The 18,502-nt window shown below is 47.2% G+C and overlaps 6 protein-coding genes across 6 annotated transcripts; 3 read left to right on the top strand and 3 right to left on the bottom strand.

The window, feature by feature from the left end:
• The first annotated feature begins 1,099 nt into the window (after positions 1–1,099).
• Positions 1,100–4,022, top strand: GGS22DRAFT_135304 (aconitate hydratase). The gene is made up of 3 exons (XM_047958569.1): positions 1,100–1,216; positions 1,269–2,118; positions 2,180–4,022. Exons 1-3 carry the CDS (start codon positions 1,172–1,174, stop codon positions 3,682–3,684), a joined length of 2,400 nt encoding a protein of 799 aa, XP_047819690.1. The 5' UTR covers positions 1,100–1,171; the 3' UTR covers positions 3,685–4,022.
• Positions 4,023–4,362: 340 nt separating this feature from the next.
• GGS22DRAFT_188143 (uncharacterized protein) lies at positions 4,363–6,570 on the bottom strand (the record flags this gene model as incomplete). Its single annotated transcript, XM_047964691.1, has 1 exon — positions 4,363–6,570. The coding sequence occupies one exon, from the start codon at positions 6,568–6,570 to the stop codon at positions 4,363–4,365; it is 2,208 nt and encodes a 735-aa protein (XP_047819689.1).
• Positions 6,571–9,924: 3,354 nt separating this feature from the next.
• Positions 9,925–11,822, bottom strand: GGS22DRAFT_135294 (glycoside hydrolase family 93 protein). Its single transcript, XM_047958568.1, has 2 exons — positions 10,596–11,822; positions 9,925–10,541 (listed from the first exon to the last, which is right to left on the bottom strand). The coding sequence occupies exons 1-2, from the start codon at positions 11,297–11,299 to the stop codon at positions 10,151–10,153; spliced, it is 1,095 nt and encodes a 364-aa protein (XP_047819688.1). The 5' UTR covers positions 11,300–11,822; the 3' UTR covers positions 9,925–10,150.
• Positions 11,823–12,743: 921 nt separating this feature from the next.
• Positions 12,744–14,026, top strand: GGS22DRAFT_162155 (uncharacterized protein). Its single transcript, XM_047961179.1, has 2 exons — positions 12,744–13,563; positions 13,632–14,026. The coding sequence occupies exons 1-2, from the start codon at positions 13,382–13,384 to the stop codon at positions 13,711–13,713; spliced, it is 264 nt and encodes an 87-aa protein (XP_047819687.1). The 5' UTR covers positions 12,744–13,381; the 3' UTR covers positions 13,714–14,026.
• A 14-nt stretch (positions 14,027–14,040) lies between these two features.
• On the bottom strand, positions 14,041–15,684 carry GGS22DRAFT_135254 (putative monooxygenase). The gene has a single exon (XM_047958566.1). It carries the CDS (start codon positions 15,555–15,557, stop codon positions 14,142–14,144), a length of 1,416 nt encoding a protein of 471 aa, XP_047819686.1. The 5' UTR covers positions 15,558–15,684; the 3' UTR covers positions 14,041–14,141.
• Positions 15,685–16,237: 553 nt separating this feature from the next.
• On the top strand, positions 16,238–18,471 carry GGS22DRAFT_135256 (MFS general substrate transporter). Its single transcript, XM_047958567.1, has 5 exons — positions 16,238–16,517; positions 16,578–16,714; positions 16,767–17,237; positions 17,287–18,064; positions 18,129–18,471. The coding sequence occupies exons 1-5, from the start codon at positions 16,466–16,468 to the stop codon at positions 18,347–18,349; spliced, it is 1,659 nt and encodes a 552-aa protein (XP_047819685.1). The 5' UTR covers positions 16,238–16,465; the 3' UTR covers positions 18,350–18,471.
• The last annotated feature ends 31 nt before the right edge of the window (positions 18,472–18,502 follow it).

Here is an 18,502-nt window from a genome sequence, read left to right as displayed (position 1 = left end):
TCAGTATATCGAGAGGAGCACTATAGGATTGGAATATGATACGACGTACCTAGGTAGAAAATATATCCTAGGAGGGTCTTTTCTATAGTAGAATAGTAGAAACACATAGTCCTCACCATTACACCCTTGGCCTTGACAGGCCAGTAAAGGATACGACCTTCACTTATGGTACAGAAGCAAAATGCAATTTCAACACAGGAAACTTGAGATTTACAGTAATATGCCTCAAATTATCAAGTTCGCGCTGTCATTTGAATTAAGTAGACAGGCACAGGTGGAAAGAAAATCATTCTCCGACCATGAAAATAGAAAAGGTAGCCCAGAGGCGCGCTGTAATTACAGGGGACCTTCCATTAAATTGACTGGACAGACAAACTGAATTTTAACGCATACCTCCCTATAGATGTTGTTCAATAAACAAACACTGTAACTTAAATACACCAATATCCGAGATCACGTAGCTCGAACGGATAGAAATATTCATGCAATGAAAAGTGAATAAAGTATTAATTCAAGTTCGAGATCCTACTTACTTCTTACCTTCTGAAGCTCTTCAATTGAAAAGTGACAGTAGACGATTACCTAGGTAGACAATTGAGAAGTTGGTTATCTCTGATTAGTCAGCTGGATTCTTGCGTTGGAGTAGAGATCGCTATAATTATAGTGATGTTGAACACTATACGCCCCGTAATTATCGTCGTTTTTAGCGTTTCTCCGCTGAAAGACCACCCAAAAGGTAGCCTTAGCCATACCTAGAATATCTTCAGGGCTACTTTCATGCTTCGAAGTCTCTAGCGTAGCCAAATCATCTTTTTGCGATAATTCGCAACTTAACCTACCATCTACAATATACGTAGAATATCTCTTTGATCAACACATCAGTTCAATTTATTCATACTTGGTCTTGTCTTCGAACGCGATTTGACAACAAACACAGCAGGAACCTTATGTAATCCTACTGTAATCCTACTGTCCACCTGGATGACACCTTCTGTACCCCAGATTTTGTCAGGACCCACACCATCCCACCTCCGGCATCGCACCAAACTTTTCCAGTTGCCCAATCACATTTCTTCAATTGTCAATTGCCAAATCCATTGTCGAACTTTTTTTTTTCTTTAGTCAAATTATTCATCGCGTGCCATTTGTCCTGCGATGCCAATCGTCAAGGATGAGGATCGCTAATATTTTGTGCCGTCCAGGCACAAATCTTCAGGTACGTACAATCCTCGCCGACTTTCCTCTTCTTAAATTAATATCCTTTGTAGGGACTCATAGCTCGCAGTCGCCAAGCACGGCTCCCACGATCACGATCCTTTGCGACACCCGCATTCGACAATTCGAACCCACGAATACCACCGTACCTTAAGTTAGTTAAGAACTATGAGAAGGTCAAGGAGGTTTTAGGAAAGGGTACCCCCCTAACCTTGGCCGAGAAGATTCTATACAGTCATCTTGACAATGCCGAAGAATCTCTCTTAACCAATACCAATGGCGGACGGAACATTCGAGGAACGGCCAACCTAAAGCTCAAGCCCGATCGCGTTGCCATGCAAGATGCCTCGGCACAAATGGCCCTCTTACAATTCATGACCTGCAACCTACCGTCCACAGCTATCCCAGCCAGCATCCATTGCGACCACTTAATTGTGGGCGAGCGAGGCGCGAAAGACGATTTAGAAGTAGGAATCAAGACGAACCAAGAGGTATTTGACTTCTTAGAGTCTGCCTCCAAGAAATACGGTATCGAGTTTTGGCCGCCTGGAGCAGGTATCATCCACCAAAGCGTCTTGGAGAATTATGCTGCTCCCGGTTTGATGATGTTGGGAACTGACAGCCATACGCCTAATGCTGGAGGTCTTTCGACGATTGCGATCGGTGTTGGTGGTGCTGATGCTGTTGAGGCTCTCGTCGGCGCACCATGGGAGTTAAAGGCCCCTAAGATTCTAGGTGTGGAATTGAAGGGAAAGCTCAACGGCTGGGCCTCCCCCAAGGACGTTATTCTCCATCTCGCCGGCCAACTCACTGTCCGTGGTGGCACCGGCTTTATCATCGAGTATTTCGGACCAGGTGTCGAGACGCTTAGTTGCACGGGCATGGCCACTGCCTGTAATATGGGTTGGTTTATCTCCTTCGATAAGATACAGTGCTATTACTTTCTTACTAACGATAAAACTAGGAGCCGAGGTTGGCGCTACGACTTCCATTTTCCCTTTTAGTCCAGCTCACGTCCGATATCTCGAAGCTACACATCGTCATGACGTAGCCGCGGAAGCGAAGAAGTTTTCCGACATTGTTCAGCTCAGAGCCGATCCGGATGCGAAGTACGACGAGATCATCACCATTGATCTATCCACATTAGAGCCCCACATCAACGGACCCTTCACCCCGGATCTCTCTACGCCACTTTCCCAATTCAAGCAGACTGTCCAAGAGCAGAACTGGCCTGAAAAGCTCTCAGCAGGTCTAATTGGTAGTTGCACAAACAGTTCATACGAAGATATGACACGTGTAGAGGGTATGGTTCGTGAAGCCATGGAGGCTGGTCTCAAGGCTACATCCGACTTCTATATTACCCCTGGCAGCGACCAAATTAGAGAAACTCTACGAAGAGATGGACCTCTCGACACCTTCAAGGAAGCAGGCGGCACACTTCTATCTAACGCCTGCGGTCCCTGTATTGGCCAATGGAAGCGACGCGACGGTGTCGAAAAGGGGACGCCCAACGCTATTCTTACCTCATTCAACCGTAACTTCCGTGGCCGCAATGACGGCAATCCTGATACCATGAACTTTCTTGCATCACCAGAGGTTGTAACAGCTATGGCTTTCGCCGGCACCACCACCTTCAACCCCATGACCGATTCCCTCCCGACCCCATCCGGCAAGGAATTCCGATTTACACCCCCCTCAGGTCTCGAGATCCCCGCCCAACCCTTCGAAATAGCACGAGAAGAATTCCGCCCCCTCACCCAAGCCCCGGACGCCTCAGTCAGCGTAGCCATCTCCCCAACCTCCGAACGTCTAGCCCTCCTCGAACCCTTCGAACCCTTCCCCACCTCCGACCTCTCCGGCCTCCGCGTGCTCGTTAAAGTCACAGGCAAATGTACAACAGACACGATATCCGCCGCAGGCCCATGGCTGAAGTACAAAGGCCACCTGCCGAACATCAGCGAGAACACGCTAAACACAGCAATCAACGCCGAGACCGGCGAAGTAAACGTAGCCTACGACCTCGACGGCTCCAAGCACACGATCCCCGAGCTCGGCAAGCGCTGGCGCGAGGCCGCGCGCCCATGGCTCGTCGTCGCAGAGCACAACTACGGCGAAGGCAGCGCGCGCGAACACGCCGCGTTACAACCGCGATACCTCGGCGCCAAAATCGTTCTCTGCAAGAGCTTCGCGCGCATCCACGAGACGAATCTCAAGAAACAAGGCGTCGTGCCTCTAACCTTTGCCGACGAAGCCGATTACGACAGAATCACAGCCGGGGACGAGGTCGACACTGTCGGGTTATACGATATGTTGCGGAACGAGGGGAAGGGAGATGTGGCGCTTAAAGTGACGAAGATGAAGACCGGAGAGGAGTTTTTGGTGAGGACGAAACACGCGGTGAGTAAGGACCAGGCGGGGTTTATTTTGGCGGGGAGTGCGTTGAATTTGTTGTCCAAGTCTAGTCGGTGAGGTGGTTTTGGAAGGGGGATGATGGTGATGGGGGATGGGGAGGTAATGGAGATACCCTGTTGGTATATACGCAAATAGGGGTAGATGGGGGTTCTGAATGGTGCTCTTGGCGGCGGGATATGGAAAAGTCGGTCGGCTATAGAGAAAATGAATAAAGATGAATCACGATGACGTAGGGTGTTGTTTAGGTGGTGATTGTTAAGATTTTGAGTTGCTCGCCTAAGTTAATACTCCCATCGATATGTACCTCAGAGGGAGGTAAGTATATTTGGGGCAATGGTCGTATTCTTACAGGGGATAGAGGGCTCAGTTCTAAACGATCATCACTTGAAATATACCACAAGCAAATCTTTTAGTTAGCCAAAGCTTCTCGTATTTCATTTCTCTCTAGATAAATCCCGATCTCATTCAATCGGCGATCCAATAGCTTGTGTATCGGTAGAGCAAAAGCCTCTTTGTCCTTGATGGCATGATATGTGCACCTTTTAAAGACGTCTTGCCCCCTACTATGCAATGCAATGCAATCCTCTTCTTCATAATGTGCTCAAATCCTATGAACAATGCATATATGATCCATCGCCATCATGTCCCTTGGTATCTACGCATTTATAGCCTGGTTGTTCAGAGCAGCATCCGTAGCTCTACATCATATGTACAAATCTAGATGACTCCTATCTCCTAACCATTCCATATAGTAGAGTATGGCAGTTGAACATGATTCGAGATGTTGGTTTTCGGGCTATTTAAAGCACTTCTCTGATCAAACGGATTATCGGTCATCTCACAGTCACCATCTTCGTCGACTGGGATCGTTTCTTTCTCTTTCTCTTGTCGTCCCGTGTTATTTTTTAATTCGCCTCGTTCTTTACGCTCTTTGCGCCCCTTGAACTTCGCGCGTTTTTGTGCATGGTATATTTCTGCCATCTCATCTAGTTCGTCCAAAGCTGCTAACCATTTAGGGTTGCTCTTCACTCGTTCTGGTAAGCTAGTGGTGGGGTGGCTGTCTTCTCGTTTTCGCTTTGCGGCACGGGCCGCAGCCTGACCATAATTATCCTTCCTATTCCCTCGCTCGTAAATCTCTCTTTGTTTCTTGCGGTGCCATGTTTCGGAACGTGGATGCGACCAGTGGATGCGCGGGTCAATATGGGCATAATGCATTGCTGGACGAGTTGGCCGTGCAGGTTGCTTCCACGGAGGCAGACCAAACAAGGCGGAGCCTGGTCGAAATGGCTCGTTGTTCTTGCTATAGATATACGAGTCAAACTTTTCCGGATCATGCTTGGATATCAGTATCTGGCGTTTTTTCTCTATGTTCGAGCTTCTCCAACTCTGATCCCGAATCATAGACCCGAGGCTAGGTTTAACAACAGGGGCGGTAACAGGATTTTCCGCCTTGTGATTGTTGGTACCGTTAGCCAACTCTATTTGGGATGGCTTTTTAAGATCAGTATTATGGCTCGATTCCGAAAGAGTATGCGAGTTTGACTTGGGAATACTTTGTATCTTTGAACGATTTGATTCTCTACTTTGTGATCGGCGTTTACGACTAGCAGCATCGACAGGTTCCGGTCGAGGCAATGGTGCATTTAAGTTACTAGCTTTGTTGTCACTTGGACTTGGGGCACCGTTCACTTTTGTTGTTTGAGCTGCCGTCGAGCGTTCAATGATTTCATGCACGACATTATTTGTCTGTGCGCTGGACGTGAATATTGAACCAGGATGATACCCATTCATACCTGGTTGATTCGACGCTATGAAAGGACCAGGTACAGCAGGCATTGTAGAGGTGCGTGAATCCACGGTGAAACTAAAAGTCGCTGGTTTTTCTATTGGCACGGGTTGTCGAGCCTGCGTATCGTTCTGGGTGCCATCTTGACGTTGAGGATCTGGGGGAGCGGGCTGTGAATTTTGGTGACATTGGGGCGCCTTCTGTTTGTCGTTATTAAACTTAGGTTGAAATGGCTGGGGACCTAATGGGGTACCCGGTGAGGATGATGATTTCGCAGGCTGGGGTGCAATATGGATATTTCCATTCGTTTTCGGGGGCGGCAGATCGGGTGCTAAATTTGGATCTGTTCTGCGAACATAGTTCTGTCCATCCCGATTCGAAGCTTCCACGTTCCCATTGGATTTAGCAGTTCCTGGATTAGAAGTTGTTTGTACTTCTATTGACTTTCCCCCACGTGGTAAATCGGATATTCCTTGTCCAACACGAGCATCGGGCTCCGCGGTGGGGCGGTCTCGGTCTTTGCGGGTATCGGCGTACGAGCCTTGGCGGCCGTTGCTAGGAAATCGGGGCCAAGGTTCATCGTCTTGAGTAAGATCAATGACCCCGTGTGTTGGAATTACGTAGTTCCTCACATTGTTACGTAGGCCTTGTTGTTTGGGTAATTGTGGGTTATGTAGGCTTTTTACAATTGAAGGAATTTGATTCTCTCGCTGGTTAGGTCTGGGTACCATTTCCAGAGGGTTCGGGTTTTCTTTCTTCGGGCGAAGGGCAAAATCGGATGCCACTGATTCTCGACTACGCTCCTCAGTATTTGCAGGGTTGAATACAGGAGACAAGCGTGAGACGCTATCCGCAAATGAAGATACATGATGACGGCTTCCCAGACCCGATTTATCTGCGTCGTGGGATAAGCGCGGCTTCTTAAGTGGTCTCTGGTCTAGTGGAGCAGCATCGCTGGTAGAAGTACGCTCTAAAGACGACCCAGCATCGGAGGTTCGGGTAACAGAGGGGTTTTGCTTTGGCTTGGAGCTGGTGGTTTTCCGAGCGGTCTTTTTGTCAGACAGCAGTTTTTTCTCATTCTTCTCCTTCGAGGGACCCAGAGGTGGGAGAGGAGTCTTCACAGTTATGGCATCTCCTAACTTCTCCGTCGGGGCCATGGTAGCTAGATGGATGTTAGGATACGATACGTGATTGAAGTGATGATATTTAGTTTCTCGGGAACGACTAACAGGAGGTAGGAGTAGGTGGTACAGTTGCGGGCTTGGGCAAACCTTTGCCTTCTGTATGTTTTGCACAATAGGGCCCTTTAATAAATACAGTAGCAGCGCATTCTTCGATTTTGCATTGCTTCAGAATGAATTGATAGCCCCCCATGGTTCGGATGAAAAAAGGGATTCAGTATAGAAAACAATCACACCAAGTCCGAGGCGACAGCACCATAAGACGGAGGCTCAATCAAGCCCCAATAAAAAGGCAGTCGCGCAAACTCGTGAAAACGACGATGCGATGATTGGATTCTTTTCTTGGAGGTTTTTTGAAATGGTGTCATCTTAGCCGAGTTTTGCCTCGTATAATGGAGACTTGGGATATTTTCAGCGATTACACTAAAGACGACCTGGTATAGGAAGTTAATAATTATGTAAGATTGTTGATGGTCGAATCATTGATTGAAGGAGGGGCAACAAAAAATAATGTTTATTTAATTGAGGTAGGGGGTAGGTGTAAACATAAGGAAAGAGCAAGGCTACTTGTGAGTAGTAGCTACCTAGTAGATGGGATCACATGGTGATCAAAACTGAAGAAGGAGCCTTGGAAATAAATTTAAATGGCAGGCACTTACTGAAACAACCGAGCAAGATCGACACCAAAAAGTGGAAGCTATGATTACGATGATAACAATAAGCAAATAAAAAAAATAATGCTGAAAGATGAACAGTCCCTCCGTAAGAAAATCAAAATGAATTGTGTATAAATGATGAGGTTAAGACGGCAGTGACCTCGTCTTGCCCATATATAATATCAAAGCTTGATTATTATATCCAGCACATATACGTTGGGGGAGATGAAAAAGGAGATCCTATAGACGGTGTTAGATAAGATAACGAAGAGCAATAATCGAGAGTAGAAAGTTGGTAACAGTTAATGAAATGATAGGCTGGTCTCAGATCTTTTCAGTTTTCATTTTTAAGTCATCAACCTGCAGGAAAACTTCGGCTTCGAACCCCGAACCAGCGCTCAAGATATCCCCAGGCGCCAATCGACGCCCGCGGGTGTTCTCCGTAGCCTTTGGCCCTGCCTCATGGTAGCGATGCGAGGCTGGGCTCCTACATAGCGGAACGTGCAGCGGTGATCTGCAACTTATTTTCCTACATCCCAAAATACTAGACGGGCCAATGAATTGAATGTAGCGAGTCCTGTGTAAATTTGGGCATTTTAGAGGCGCGTTTTCGAGTTGAAAACTACGTTGGGTTTGAGGCGAGTTATAGAATTCGAAACCAGAAGTTCCAGACGCAGTCTGACCTTTTACCAGTTTTGGTCATCACTGACCAGCCATATCGTAGATGAAAATAAAAGCTCTCTATGAAGAGTTTCTGATAAAGTAATGGAATAGTGACATACCAGCAATGGTTAGAACCCTCGAGAATTTCGATCCGGTGTAGCTGTAGGACTTCCTCGCCGTCATTATCCGGAATTGGCGAAATTAGCTAGCTGGATTCAGGACCGGATACCAAAATACCAAAATAGACCAGGGCGCGCCGGGGGTAATTAAGAGACGCGCGGAGTACGAGTGACTTCGCTGAGCTATCCGGATAGCTTCTATCATAACATCGCAGAAATTTCGATAGTTTTAGCACCTGTCGTCTTTTCGGCGGGGAGATGCGTTGTCAATGAGATAGTTTAGATGGTTGGCGCGTGGAAGGGGAATTTATTACCAGAGATACAAAAGTGGTAGACGCTAAATTATGAGAATTGATAACCCATTGGTCCGTGCGTTCTTGGTGTGGAGAGTCGGGTATCGGAATATTATTTTAACGATCTTTCATATTTAATTAAGTCTTATGTATTTTCTTAATCATTACATTATTTTGTTTCTGGTTAGTATTTTTAACGTGTTGTCGTAGAGAAACTGCATCGGAATCATTAGGAAGTTGTTCTTCGTCTTAAACTTTGAAGACTTCAAAAATAGTATATTCGCACAAGTTTAGAGTGGGATAGGAAAGTTGATAGGCATTACATCAGTACCGATCGAGATCCTAGGACGCAACTATCCACTTTTACAACTCCGAGACAGTTGCAATTGTTGGCAATTAGGCTGGCCGCGGCTTGGTCTGTACTACCCAGAAAGCTTGGCGCTCTCAGTGGCTGACATGCATGATAGGTATTTCATCTTGTGATGGCCATCCGACCCTAATAGGCGAACAGTATGTTGGTTTGTGGAGTTTCAAATATTTCAGTTTCAAACCCAGTTTGCCACCCCTTAGTTCGTCTGGTATGATACGTTGCTCTTTATTAAGTGCGTTACCAGAAGAATTATTAGCTTAATATGAACTATAAGTTCCTAAGTTATATCCGAGTTATGGTTAATTACTAATCCCCACAGCCCTAAATAAAATCGTTGAAAATATTACAGGATATACGACAAGCAAGGTACCGCTGACTATCCAGGTATACCATTTCACGAAAACCAAACACTAATAATGCGCCTTAATTTATAACTAGAAATCGATCTATACAGATAAAAATGATGAATACCTAGTAGTCGATTCGTTGTAATATACGAGCAACTTTCCATCATTATCTATAGTTAGCACATTAGCAAAGTACGTACCTACTATCATCAACTTGATTATATTGATCTAGTATTAAACTCGCCACGTCGACTCAGTATTGCCTCCGTGTCACTATATCACTATTTAGGATCTTGACCTCATCCTTAAGAAACAGAACATGAAATGGTTTGTTCCTCAAATACGTCCATAGTAGCACAAGTGAATATATTTTCCTTGATTATATTCCGAGTTACACGAGGCTATCCTACACCTGGAGGATCTTCATCACCGCTCTACCTATAACAACAAGAAAAATAAATAGCGCGTAGCTTATTTGTATCATGTAGAAACAACTGATGCTCAAATCTCCTCTTGCTTGATATTCTAAACGCCGGTCAAATCTCGAAACTTTTAGGATAACCAATGGATAATAATAACGAGTTGCCCATATTCTGGAGAGAAGGCCACGTAGACCAAGGTCCTAGCCATGGGGATATTGATGTGATATGTGGGGTTGCAATATACGCTGCAGGTTGAAGTATGTTTCAATTGGATGAATATGTTAGGTGCATGAATATCTTTCTCGGAAATGGTGGTTGGCTGGTTGACTGGCCGGCTGGCGAATTCGGGGTTGCGTATTCAAAGTCGATAATTTCGTGTGGGGGATAATAAGTCGCAATGCCAAAAGTTCTTCATCGCACAAATAATCTTGAAACCTAATCGAGTACTATATAGTAGTACGGGGATAGTAGTTTAGGGGATAAGTAGAGGGTATAAATCCACATTTTTCATGTGATAACAATAATATAAGCATCTTACCTACCTACGTAGGTAGGTATCTTACATGAATATTATCCATAGGTAGGCAAATGAATAATTTTAAGGAGGTCAACACAAGTGAAGTATATACATACGAAGATAACTGCCATGCACTAAGGACAAGATTCCCATGAACAACCCCGAACCCCTAATTCTGCAATTCATACAATTGACTCACAGCCCCAAGCCCATCCTTTGAGTACAAGGCCAGAAAGTGTGTGGCGTCGCGATTAAACACGCCTGGCCAATGAGATGCCGCCTCGCCGGTTACCACACTTGCAGACCAGGTGCTCCCACCGTCGACGCTCGTGATGACTTTCATCTGGGCGCCGTCGTATCCGCTAGTTCCGTCTACGTCCTCGTTCGTCATGAAGCTTGCTACTAGAGTTCCCCACACGTTATACACTTGTGGAGCCCCGGCCAGCTTGCCATTCCGCGCCGTGTAGAGCCGGTTGCGCTGGCCCCAGGATAGCCCATCGTCGTGTGAGAGCACGTAGTTTACCGAGAAAGGACCATCCTCGGTGTTTTCGAACACAGCGCTGTATGGGATGTTAGCAAGTTTGATAACAGGAAGCTAAAGTGTGAGAACCGACATGAGATTTCCGTTGTTGTCAATAGGGGCAACACCAACCATGCCATCTCGAGAATTCCTGTCACCCCCTGAGACAGCAATCCAATTTGACCAAGTTGAGCCACCATCAGTAGAGTACTTCATAAAGTTGTCCTGGTCACCGGCACTATTCTCGGCAGAGTAATAACACTGGAGAGACCCATCTCTCGCGATACGTAGGAAAGGCTCCCAAAGGCCGTTGACGCCGGACGGGACATGCTCCTCGACAGTGGACAGGTACTCGAATGTCTTGCCGCCGTCATCCGAGTACGAGATCGAGATACGGAAGTAAGTGTAGTGCCAATCGCTACCGGTGCGATCGTGGTTCCGATATGCGTACAATATACGACCGTTGGGTAACTGAAGTGGCATCGCGTTGTTGATATCGTGAGTCGCAACCTCACCTCGGAATACCTCGCCAAGGTAATCCCACGACTGGGCGCCGTTGGTCGATCTTACCAAGCGCAGAACATGTTCGTTGCCGTCCGTGGCTACATAACCGCCGATTAGGCTACCATCATTCATGAAGCTAACTCTGACATATTCGGAATTGGCATCGATCACTACCGGATCGGCGGCTTTAACGACACGGCCCGGTAATCGTTTTTCGAGGGATATCGGGGAAGCCGGGATTGCCGAAACCAGCTTGATGATGGAAAGAGCCACAATGAGAATCCTAGAGAACATGATGGCTAAAGTTCATGTTTCAACACCAATGCAGATCCTAGCATAACATATTCGTATGGGGTTTGTAGAGATTATAATATAGAGCTCGACCTGGTTCTACGTCCACTATTGCGATATCCGGATTTCAAGAAGCGTAATGCCGTCAACCCTATTACACCAAACCCAATCTCCCCATCTCCAAGGCTTTTTCGTCGCTGTAGCGAAGCCATCACGAAGCCTATGGCCAAATAGGAGAGAGCTAAGTATGCAAGGCCCTATTGTTAAGGGCAACTGCCCAGATCCGGCAACACGACGTCTTTGCGCAGCCTGGAAGCTCAGTATAGTAAACCCTTTATAGATCCTTGGAATCCCAGGTGAGCATAATGGCCGAGTTCAAAACCAAGTTGTGCTTATTTTAGCAAGGCGGTGATTCTTGTTTGAGAAGGTAGCGTCGCTGGCTCGGCTTTATCTGGCCACTGGGGTTTCGCCATTCCCGAGGACCGCGAAGTGGTGGTGTCGGGTTGTGCGACAACCCTCCTAACTGTTAGTATCTAGGTCATTTTGGAAACACTTACCTAGGTACTTCTAATGCATGGTTCAAACCCATATGAATGATAAGCCTATGATGGCTATTATGCGCCTCGAAGGATGCAGAAGTAAGCGGTTGATGAAACGTTCCAATCAACTAGACTGCTTGGGTTCCTGGATGTTTCACACATTCCCTTAAGTCACCAAGTTCAGCTGTACTCTGCCTTGGCAAGTGTAGGATTGTTGTGAAGACAATGTATAATAGCATCTCCATGTTATGAATTCAAGAATAAAAGCCACATGCATATCGTATTTTCTTGTCGCAAGCGCGCGCTCGGCTCCCTCCCGAGAAGACACAAGGCGTGATTGAGTATTTCGCAGAATCCGAATCCAGGTGGTCTAGAGCTCGGTCCTAGCCTAACTTGACTTCAAGTGAGCTAACAGACCGGGCATGAGAATCTCGTCACTTGACGTATCCCGAGCCCAAAAGATCGGAATTCAAATGGAAGACCAGAAGAGAAACCGGACCAGACCGGATATTAATAATAGTCAGGAAGTTGTAGCACTGCATAAACCATCATCCGATGTCTTGTCCAAGACAACCGGTTGTTAGAAATTGACAAGTAACGGGAGGAAATTCAAAATTGACAGCCCAAAGGAAAATAAACTCAAGAACCACGAAGATCACGTGCATTAATCTAGACCAAACCTTCCACAACCCCGTACCCAATCAGATGTCTTCTGATTACTCAGGGCATTGGGGTCAATCTTTAACCCGCTCCGCTTTTCCCTCCCATTTCTCCAATACGGTCGTAGTCCCCATCGGCACATTCCGATCACACCACCCAATTCTTCGATCGAACCACGCAGCAGGCCAGACTACCATAAGCAGAAGTCCAACAACCTGATCTTTCGCCCTCTCCAGGTCAAATGCGGTAAAAACCCAACCAGTCATCTCCGGTCCCTTTTCGCCGCCTCGCTCCGTACCACTTATGAATAGCCGCATGGCGTGACGAGGCTCCAGCTCACCAGACAAAAAATTCGAAATGCCTCTAAGTAAGCTTTTTCTCCGATGGACACAGCCTGACAGGCCTGTCAGGTCCCAGGAGACGCAGGATGCCGTCATGAGCGTCCTGCCAAACCATGCCGCTGGATTGCGCCGCTAACCCCGGATCGTCCCTCGTCTCGTATGTTCAGCAACCTCTAGAACTCTCTGTAAGGCGCGGCCCGCGAGAAGTGTCCCCAGTGTCGTGAGTAAGATTAGGTGACGGCGTACCGAGTGTGTTGCCCGTGATGTAGTAGGCTAGCTAGTATAAGAGAACCCGTGAACGTCCCTTGTGAGGCAAAAAAAGAAACTCTCGTCATCACAGCAACATAGACATCTTCACTCTTCATATAAACTTCATTGCATATATATATACATTTTTGTATATACTATAAAACATCTCCGCTCCGAGCTCGAAGGATAGAATCATCTCAACTCTTACGAACTCTTACGATCATCTCATCTCTTAAGTCTACTTCGACACTTGTCTTATTAGACCTTATCATCTCATCTCACCAACATAAATAAAAATGTCGGCCGCCATCGCCTCCCGAGCCCAAGCTCCCCTTTCCGCCATCATCCGGCAAGCGTACAAGGGTCTACGACAATCGACCCGGATCGTCGAAGGCATCGAAGCCCTTCCAACCACCACACCCTCTCAGCGCGCCGACTGGGGCCGCATCGTCAGGGCACGCGCTGGTGTCGCTTCAGTGTAAGTCTCCTATTTCACCCATCACCCACACAAGCCAGAAACTCCATCTAACATAACTGGCAACGTAGATACTTCCCCGCAATGGGCACATTCCTCAGCTGGCCTCTGATATCGAGCTACTTCCTCGACGGCCACATGGGACAATTCTAATTCGAATCTGTTGATATTCACCAACCCGCCCATACACTAATGGGCTATACATAACACACCATAAACCATAAAACCATTCGTCACAACGACTGCATATACAAACTGTACATATAAATATCCGGTCGGGCGTTTTTCGGTTACCAGAACAAAAACCTGGCAGGTTTACACATCATGACATAGGAGGCGTTCCGGGTTAATTAATCAGTTTGAAGAAACGGCCAAGGGGGGTCCGAACAGACCTCGAAGTCTAGGGGAACGTGGAAGAGAAAAGGAGAATCCGTACTCATAGAGTCATATAAGCGCTTATATCTAAGCTATACTAAGAAATCTTACAAACAAACTTGTCGATTACATCTAGCCTCTTCTCTATGTATATATGATAACTACCTAGGCACATATCTTACCTACAGCACCAATATGTATCTATCTTAAGAGATAACAGTCCCATTAACAGCATGCGCCTCAGCCGAAACCTTCTCCGCCGCAGTAGCAGGGCGCTTCTCATCACCATCATACTCCAAATACCCGAACCGCGCCTCGGGCACATGGAGCTTCCTCGCCTCGCTCGTATCCTGCAACCCAGTCCGCCGTAGCACCTCCACCGTCCTCGCATAATTCTCTTCAGCATACTTCTCAGCATCGAAACCCAGCAACCAAGCCTCGCGTCTCAAGCGCATGCTTTCGGGGTTCTTTTTCGCGGCCTCGAAGTCGGCTTTGTGCCAGATATCCCGCGTCTGCTCGCCTGTCTTCTGCGCCGACTTGACGCGCTCGTACCGGATGGCTTCGAATGCGGCGACAGCTTCTTGCACTTTATCCGGGCCCCCGCTCTCGCGCAGGCAGACTGCAATTGTGACGCCGTCTTCCATGGCTTGGGAAGCGCCTTGGATGGACGTGGGTAGGAACGGGTGTGCGGAGTCGCCGATTAGCGCGATGCGTCTGCCCTTGGAGATCCATGTAGGTAGAGGGTCGCGGTAGACGAGTTTCCAGTCGATGAGCGGGCTAGGCGTCTTGTCGAGGATTTTCTGGACGATGGGATCCCAGCCCTCGAGTACCTTGCGCGCATCTTCCAGCGGCGCCTCGAGTTGCCAGCTCTCCTCGATATCCGCCTCGTCCTTGTGCGTGCACACCCATGAGAAGTCCTTTCCGTTCTTCATGCATGCCGCTATGAAGTGCACGTCGGGTCCGAGCCAGGCGACGTGCTGGTCACCGCCTTCGGTGAAGTGCTTGGTGTCGGGATCCTTGGCGATCTCCTCCGCGCTGAACCAACTGCGATACACGGCGTACCCAGACGGCTTTGGCGCATCCTCGAACCCGAGCACGATCTTACGGCCCTTGCTGCGCACGCCCTCTGCCGCGATCACCACGTCAGCGGTGATACGCTCGTTGTTTTGGAGGATCACGCCCGCTTGCTTGTCGTCTTCGAAATAATCCTCGACACGGGCGCCAAGGCGGATCTCGACACCGATCTCTATCGCATGATTGTAGACAATTTCATGGAACTCGCCGCGGTGGCCGTCATAACGGATGCCGAATTCCTTGTCTTCGCCTTCCCAGTATTGCGTGAATACTGTCTCGCCTTTCCAGGATTTCAGCGTAATCGCGTCGGCTCGCATGCTCAGAGGTTCTAATTTCTCAGCGACGCCTGGCCATCGGCCAAAGAGCCTAGAGGAATTGGGTCCGAATGAGATGATGTCTCCCAGAAGTTTGAGCTCAGGGAATTTCTCTAACACCAGCACATCGTGGCCCTTGCGGTGGCACTCGATAGCTGCTGTCAGCCCCGCAAAGCCGGTGCCCACCACGATGACTTTGATGCCTGTTTTGGCAGGATTCTGTGATTCAACCATCTTCTTTACTCTATTGCTTTTCTTCTTGATTATTCTTTTTCTGCCGATATCCTAGCTTTCTTAAAACCTCGGAATTCGCGGAGTGCATTCGTATCGCAGATACCGTGTTGAGTTGACCTCGGGATTAATTACGTAGCTAGATTCGGCCCTAACTGTGAAACCATGTCTTCCTCCACATCTCGGTCCAGCATAGGGAGGACGGCATGTGTTCTTCTACTTGTGCATTGCTGACTCTCTGTGAGGCTGTCTGTTTCTATTTCAACCTAACCATATTAGAGCCAATGTTCCCCGCATTCGAACCCCAGAATGATTGTCGGCAGTTACATCGAGACCCCTGAAGTGCGGTATGCGACGGTGTGGACGCATAGAAATGATCACCCCCCCAAGTGCTAGAAGACTTCAAATAGCCTTTCGCTAATAAAGGCCAATGAGAAGCTGTGTCCAAAATCATTAAGAATTGAACTAGATAGTCCACTCCAATTTCGACGGGAGTTTTTTTTCTGCCGAATTCGTGGGGAAGTCAATGAAGCCTTTTAGTTCCCCATGGGATACTTGTCAATATTCATTTCCCCAAGTTTTAGCATCGCGGAGTATCTGTTAATCAGGTTTAGATCGTGTGGAGTTTTCGTAGATCTGAGCTCAACGCGCTCTGACTGGTGAAGTGAGTAGCTGGATGCTACCCTTATGCAGGAGTCCTTTGAAATCCTTGCTCATGCCGGCATCTCAACCATGGAAAGCTATAATGAGGGGATGTGTAGTCAGTGCTTATGTATCAGTCTAGATTCTCCAACCCCGATCAGTGTATATCAAATATCGTGTCCCCGAGGACGCGTCTGAGTCAGTAAGGTTAATTATTTTTGTCAAATTATAGGATTAAGATATTCTTCGCGTTTGAACAAGTTGACAAGATGCCTTGGGGAATACTTGAGGATACGCTCATGGACCATGTCCCCGGCACAAGTATGGCGTCGCCTGTAAGATAGCAACAAGCAACGAGACAAGTACTAATTGAAATTTCAGTCATACTTGCCGATCAGTCTGATGTACCAGAGGAATATCGAAACATCTCCCGAGATCTACTCAAGCACGGTACTGGGAGGCACTCGCATATCATATTAGCCCCTCAGCCAACCGACTCCCCTAATGACCCTCTTAACGTAAGTTCGAGGCTATGAAGAAGTATGGAAGTCTTATGCTTACAGTTATTAGTGGCCAACATGGAAAAAAGACGTTATTCTCGTCATCGTCGGTCTATCCGCTGGTGTTGTTGGTGCATACGGTCCAATGCTTTCACCAGGTTTCGTCGAGATCGCTGCAGCGCTCGGTATTACGGTCAATACACTATCGCAAGCAACGGCCTGGGTAGTCTTGATGATCGGCCTCTCGCTGTTCCTGTTCAACCCTCTGGCTAAAAAGATTGGGCGGCGACCGGTATATATTCTGTCGAGCATCATCATGCTTTCTGGGAGTATCTGGGGAGCTCTTGCGAAAGATTATAGCAGCTTCTTGGGTAGCAGAATCTGGAGCGGTCTGGGCATGGCTCCGTATGAAGTCCTTGTCCAGTGCACCATAGCTGACACCTATTACGTGCATCAACGTGCAACCAGAATTGCGATCTGGAACATGTTCTTGTTGTGTGGTATCAGCGGCGGCGCCCTCATCGCTGGCTATATCATCCAGGTAAATAACCTCGAAGACTATGATGACAAGTTACTAATAGAATGTATAGGATCAAGGTTGGCAGTGGACTTTGATTTGGTGTGCTATTCTTTTCGGCATCTTACTCCCTCTAGTCATCCTTTTCGTCCCCGAAACAGCATACAGAAGGAAGTCATATGAACAACAACTAGCAGACCAAGGCGCCACTAGCCAAAAGACAAAATTGGAGGCTTCGGAGAAGAAAGAAATATCATCTGGACAAGATGAGAATGCGAATGCAGAAACGATAGAAACCGGAGTGGTGACAGAACGTAAAGAATCATACCTACAAAGTCTGAGACCGTGGGGTGGTATCTATACCGATACACCCCTCTGGAAGATTTTCCTGCGTCCAATGGTGATCTTCTTCTACCCGGCCGTCCTTTGGGGATTCTTGCTTTATGGAATAACTTTGTCCTGGATAGTTGTCTTCAGCGTCGTCAACGCCGTGATCTTCACCGCACCGCCATATAACTTCTCAGTTTCCGAAACGGGTCTCATTTCGCTCTCCCCTTTTATTCTTACCCTCATTGGAGAGCTCATTTCTGGACCATTGAACGATTGGATTTGCATGTACTTGGCCAAGAAGAACCACGGAATCTATGAGCCCGAGTTCCGACTGCCACCTATTATCATTTCATTCCTGATTGGTATCGTGGGCTTCTTCGGATTCGGTGCTACTGTCCACTTTCAAACCCACTGGTCCGGGCCCGTTTTATGTTTTGGATTGGCAAATATGAGTCTCGCCTTATCTAATGCGAGTGTTTTCGGATATATCATCGATTCTCATAAAGAGTTGAGTGAAGAAGGTATGAAGCTTCCGTTTTCCGTGAGCGATAATTTCAAGTATTTGCTAACCGCTGTGGCTTATAGCATTTGTGGCAATCAATGCCCGAAACCTGCTCACTTTCGGTCTAACCTACTTCGTCAACGATTGGCTAGCAAGAGATGGCGTCCTAAGCGTGTTCAATGTGCTTGGAGGCGTATTTATCGCTGTCAATCTTTTCACGATTCCGTTGTGGATTTTCGGGAAGCGGATTCGTAGCTACATCGCGAGGAATAAGACCCTGCATGGATTTATGCACGAGGATTAGAGCTATAGATGGTTGTCGAAATGTATTATTGGACGAGTAGTTAGGATAATATAAGTTGATATAAGTTGGTATATGATTTAGTACATATGAATTTGCTTCAATAAAGACGAGATAAAGATGAGATGACGAAAATGAGATGTAAATGAAAAGATT

This window comes from Annulohypoxylon maeteangense (assembly GCF_022496945.1).
Source record: "Annulohypoxylon maeteangense strain CBS 123835 unplaced genomic scaffold GGS22scaffold_7, whole genome shotgun sequence".
In the NCBI taxonomy this organism is placed as follows: domain Eukaryota; kingdom Fungi; phylum Ascomycota; class Sordariomycetes; order Xylariales; family Hypoxylaceae; genus Annulohypoxylon; species Annulohypoxylon maeteangense.
The sequence above is the reverse complement of the archived record's forward strand: the minus strand, read 5'-3'. Positions and strand labels throughout refer to the sequence as shown.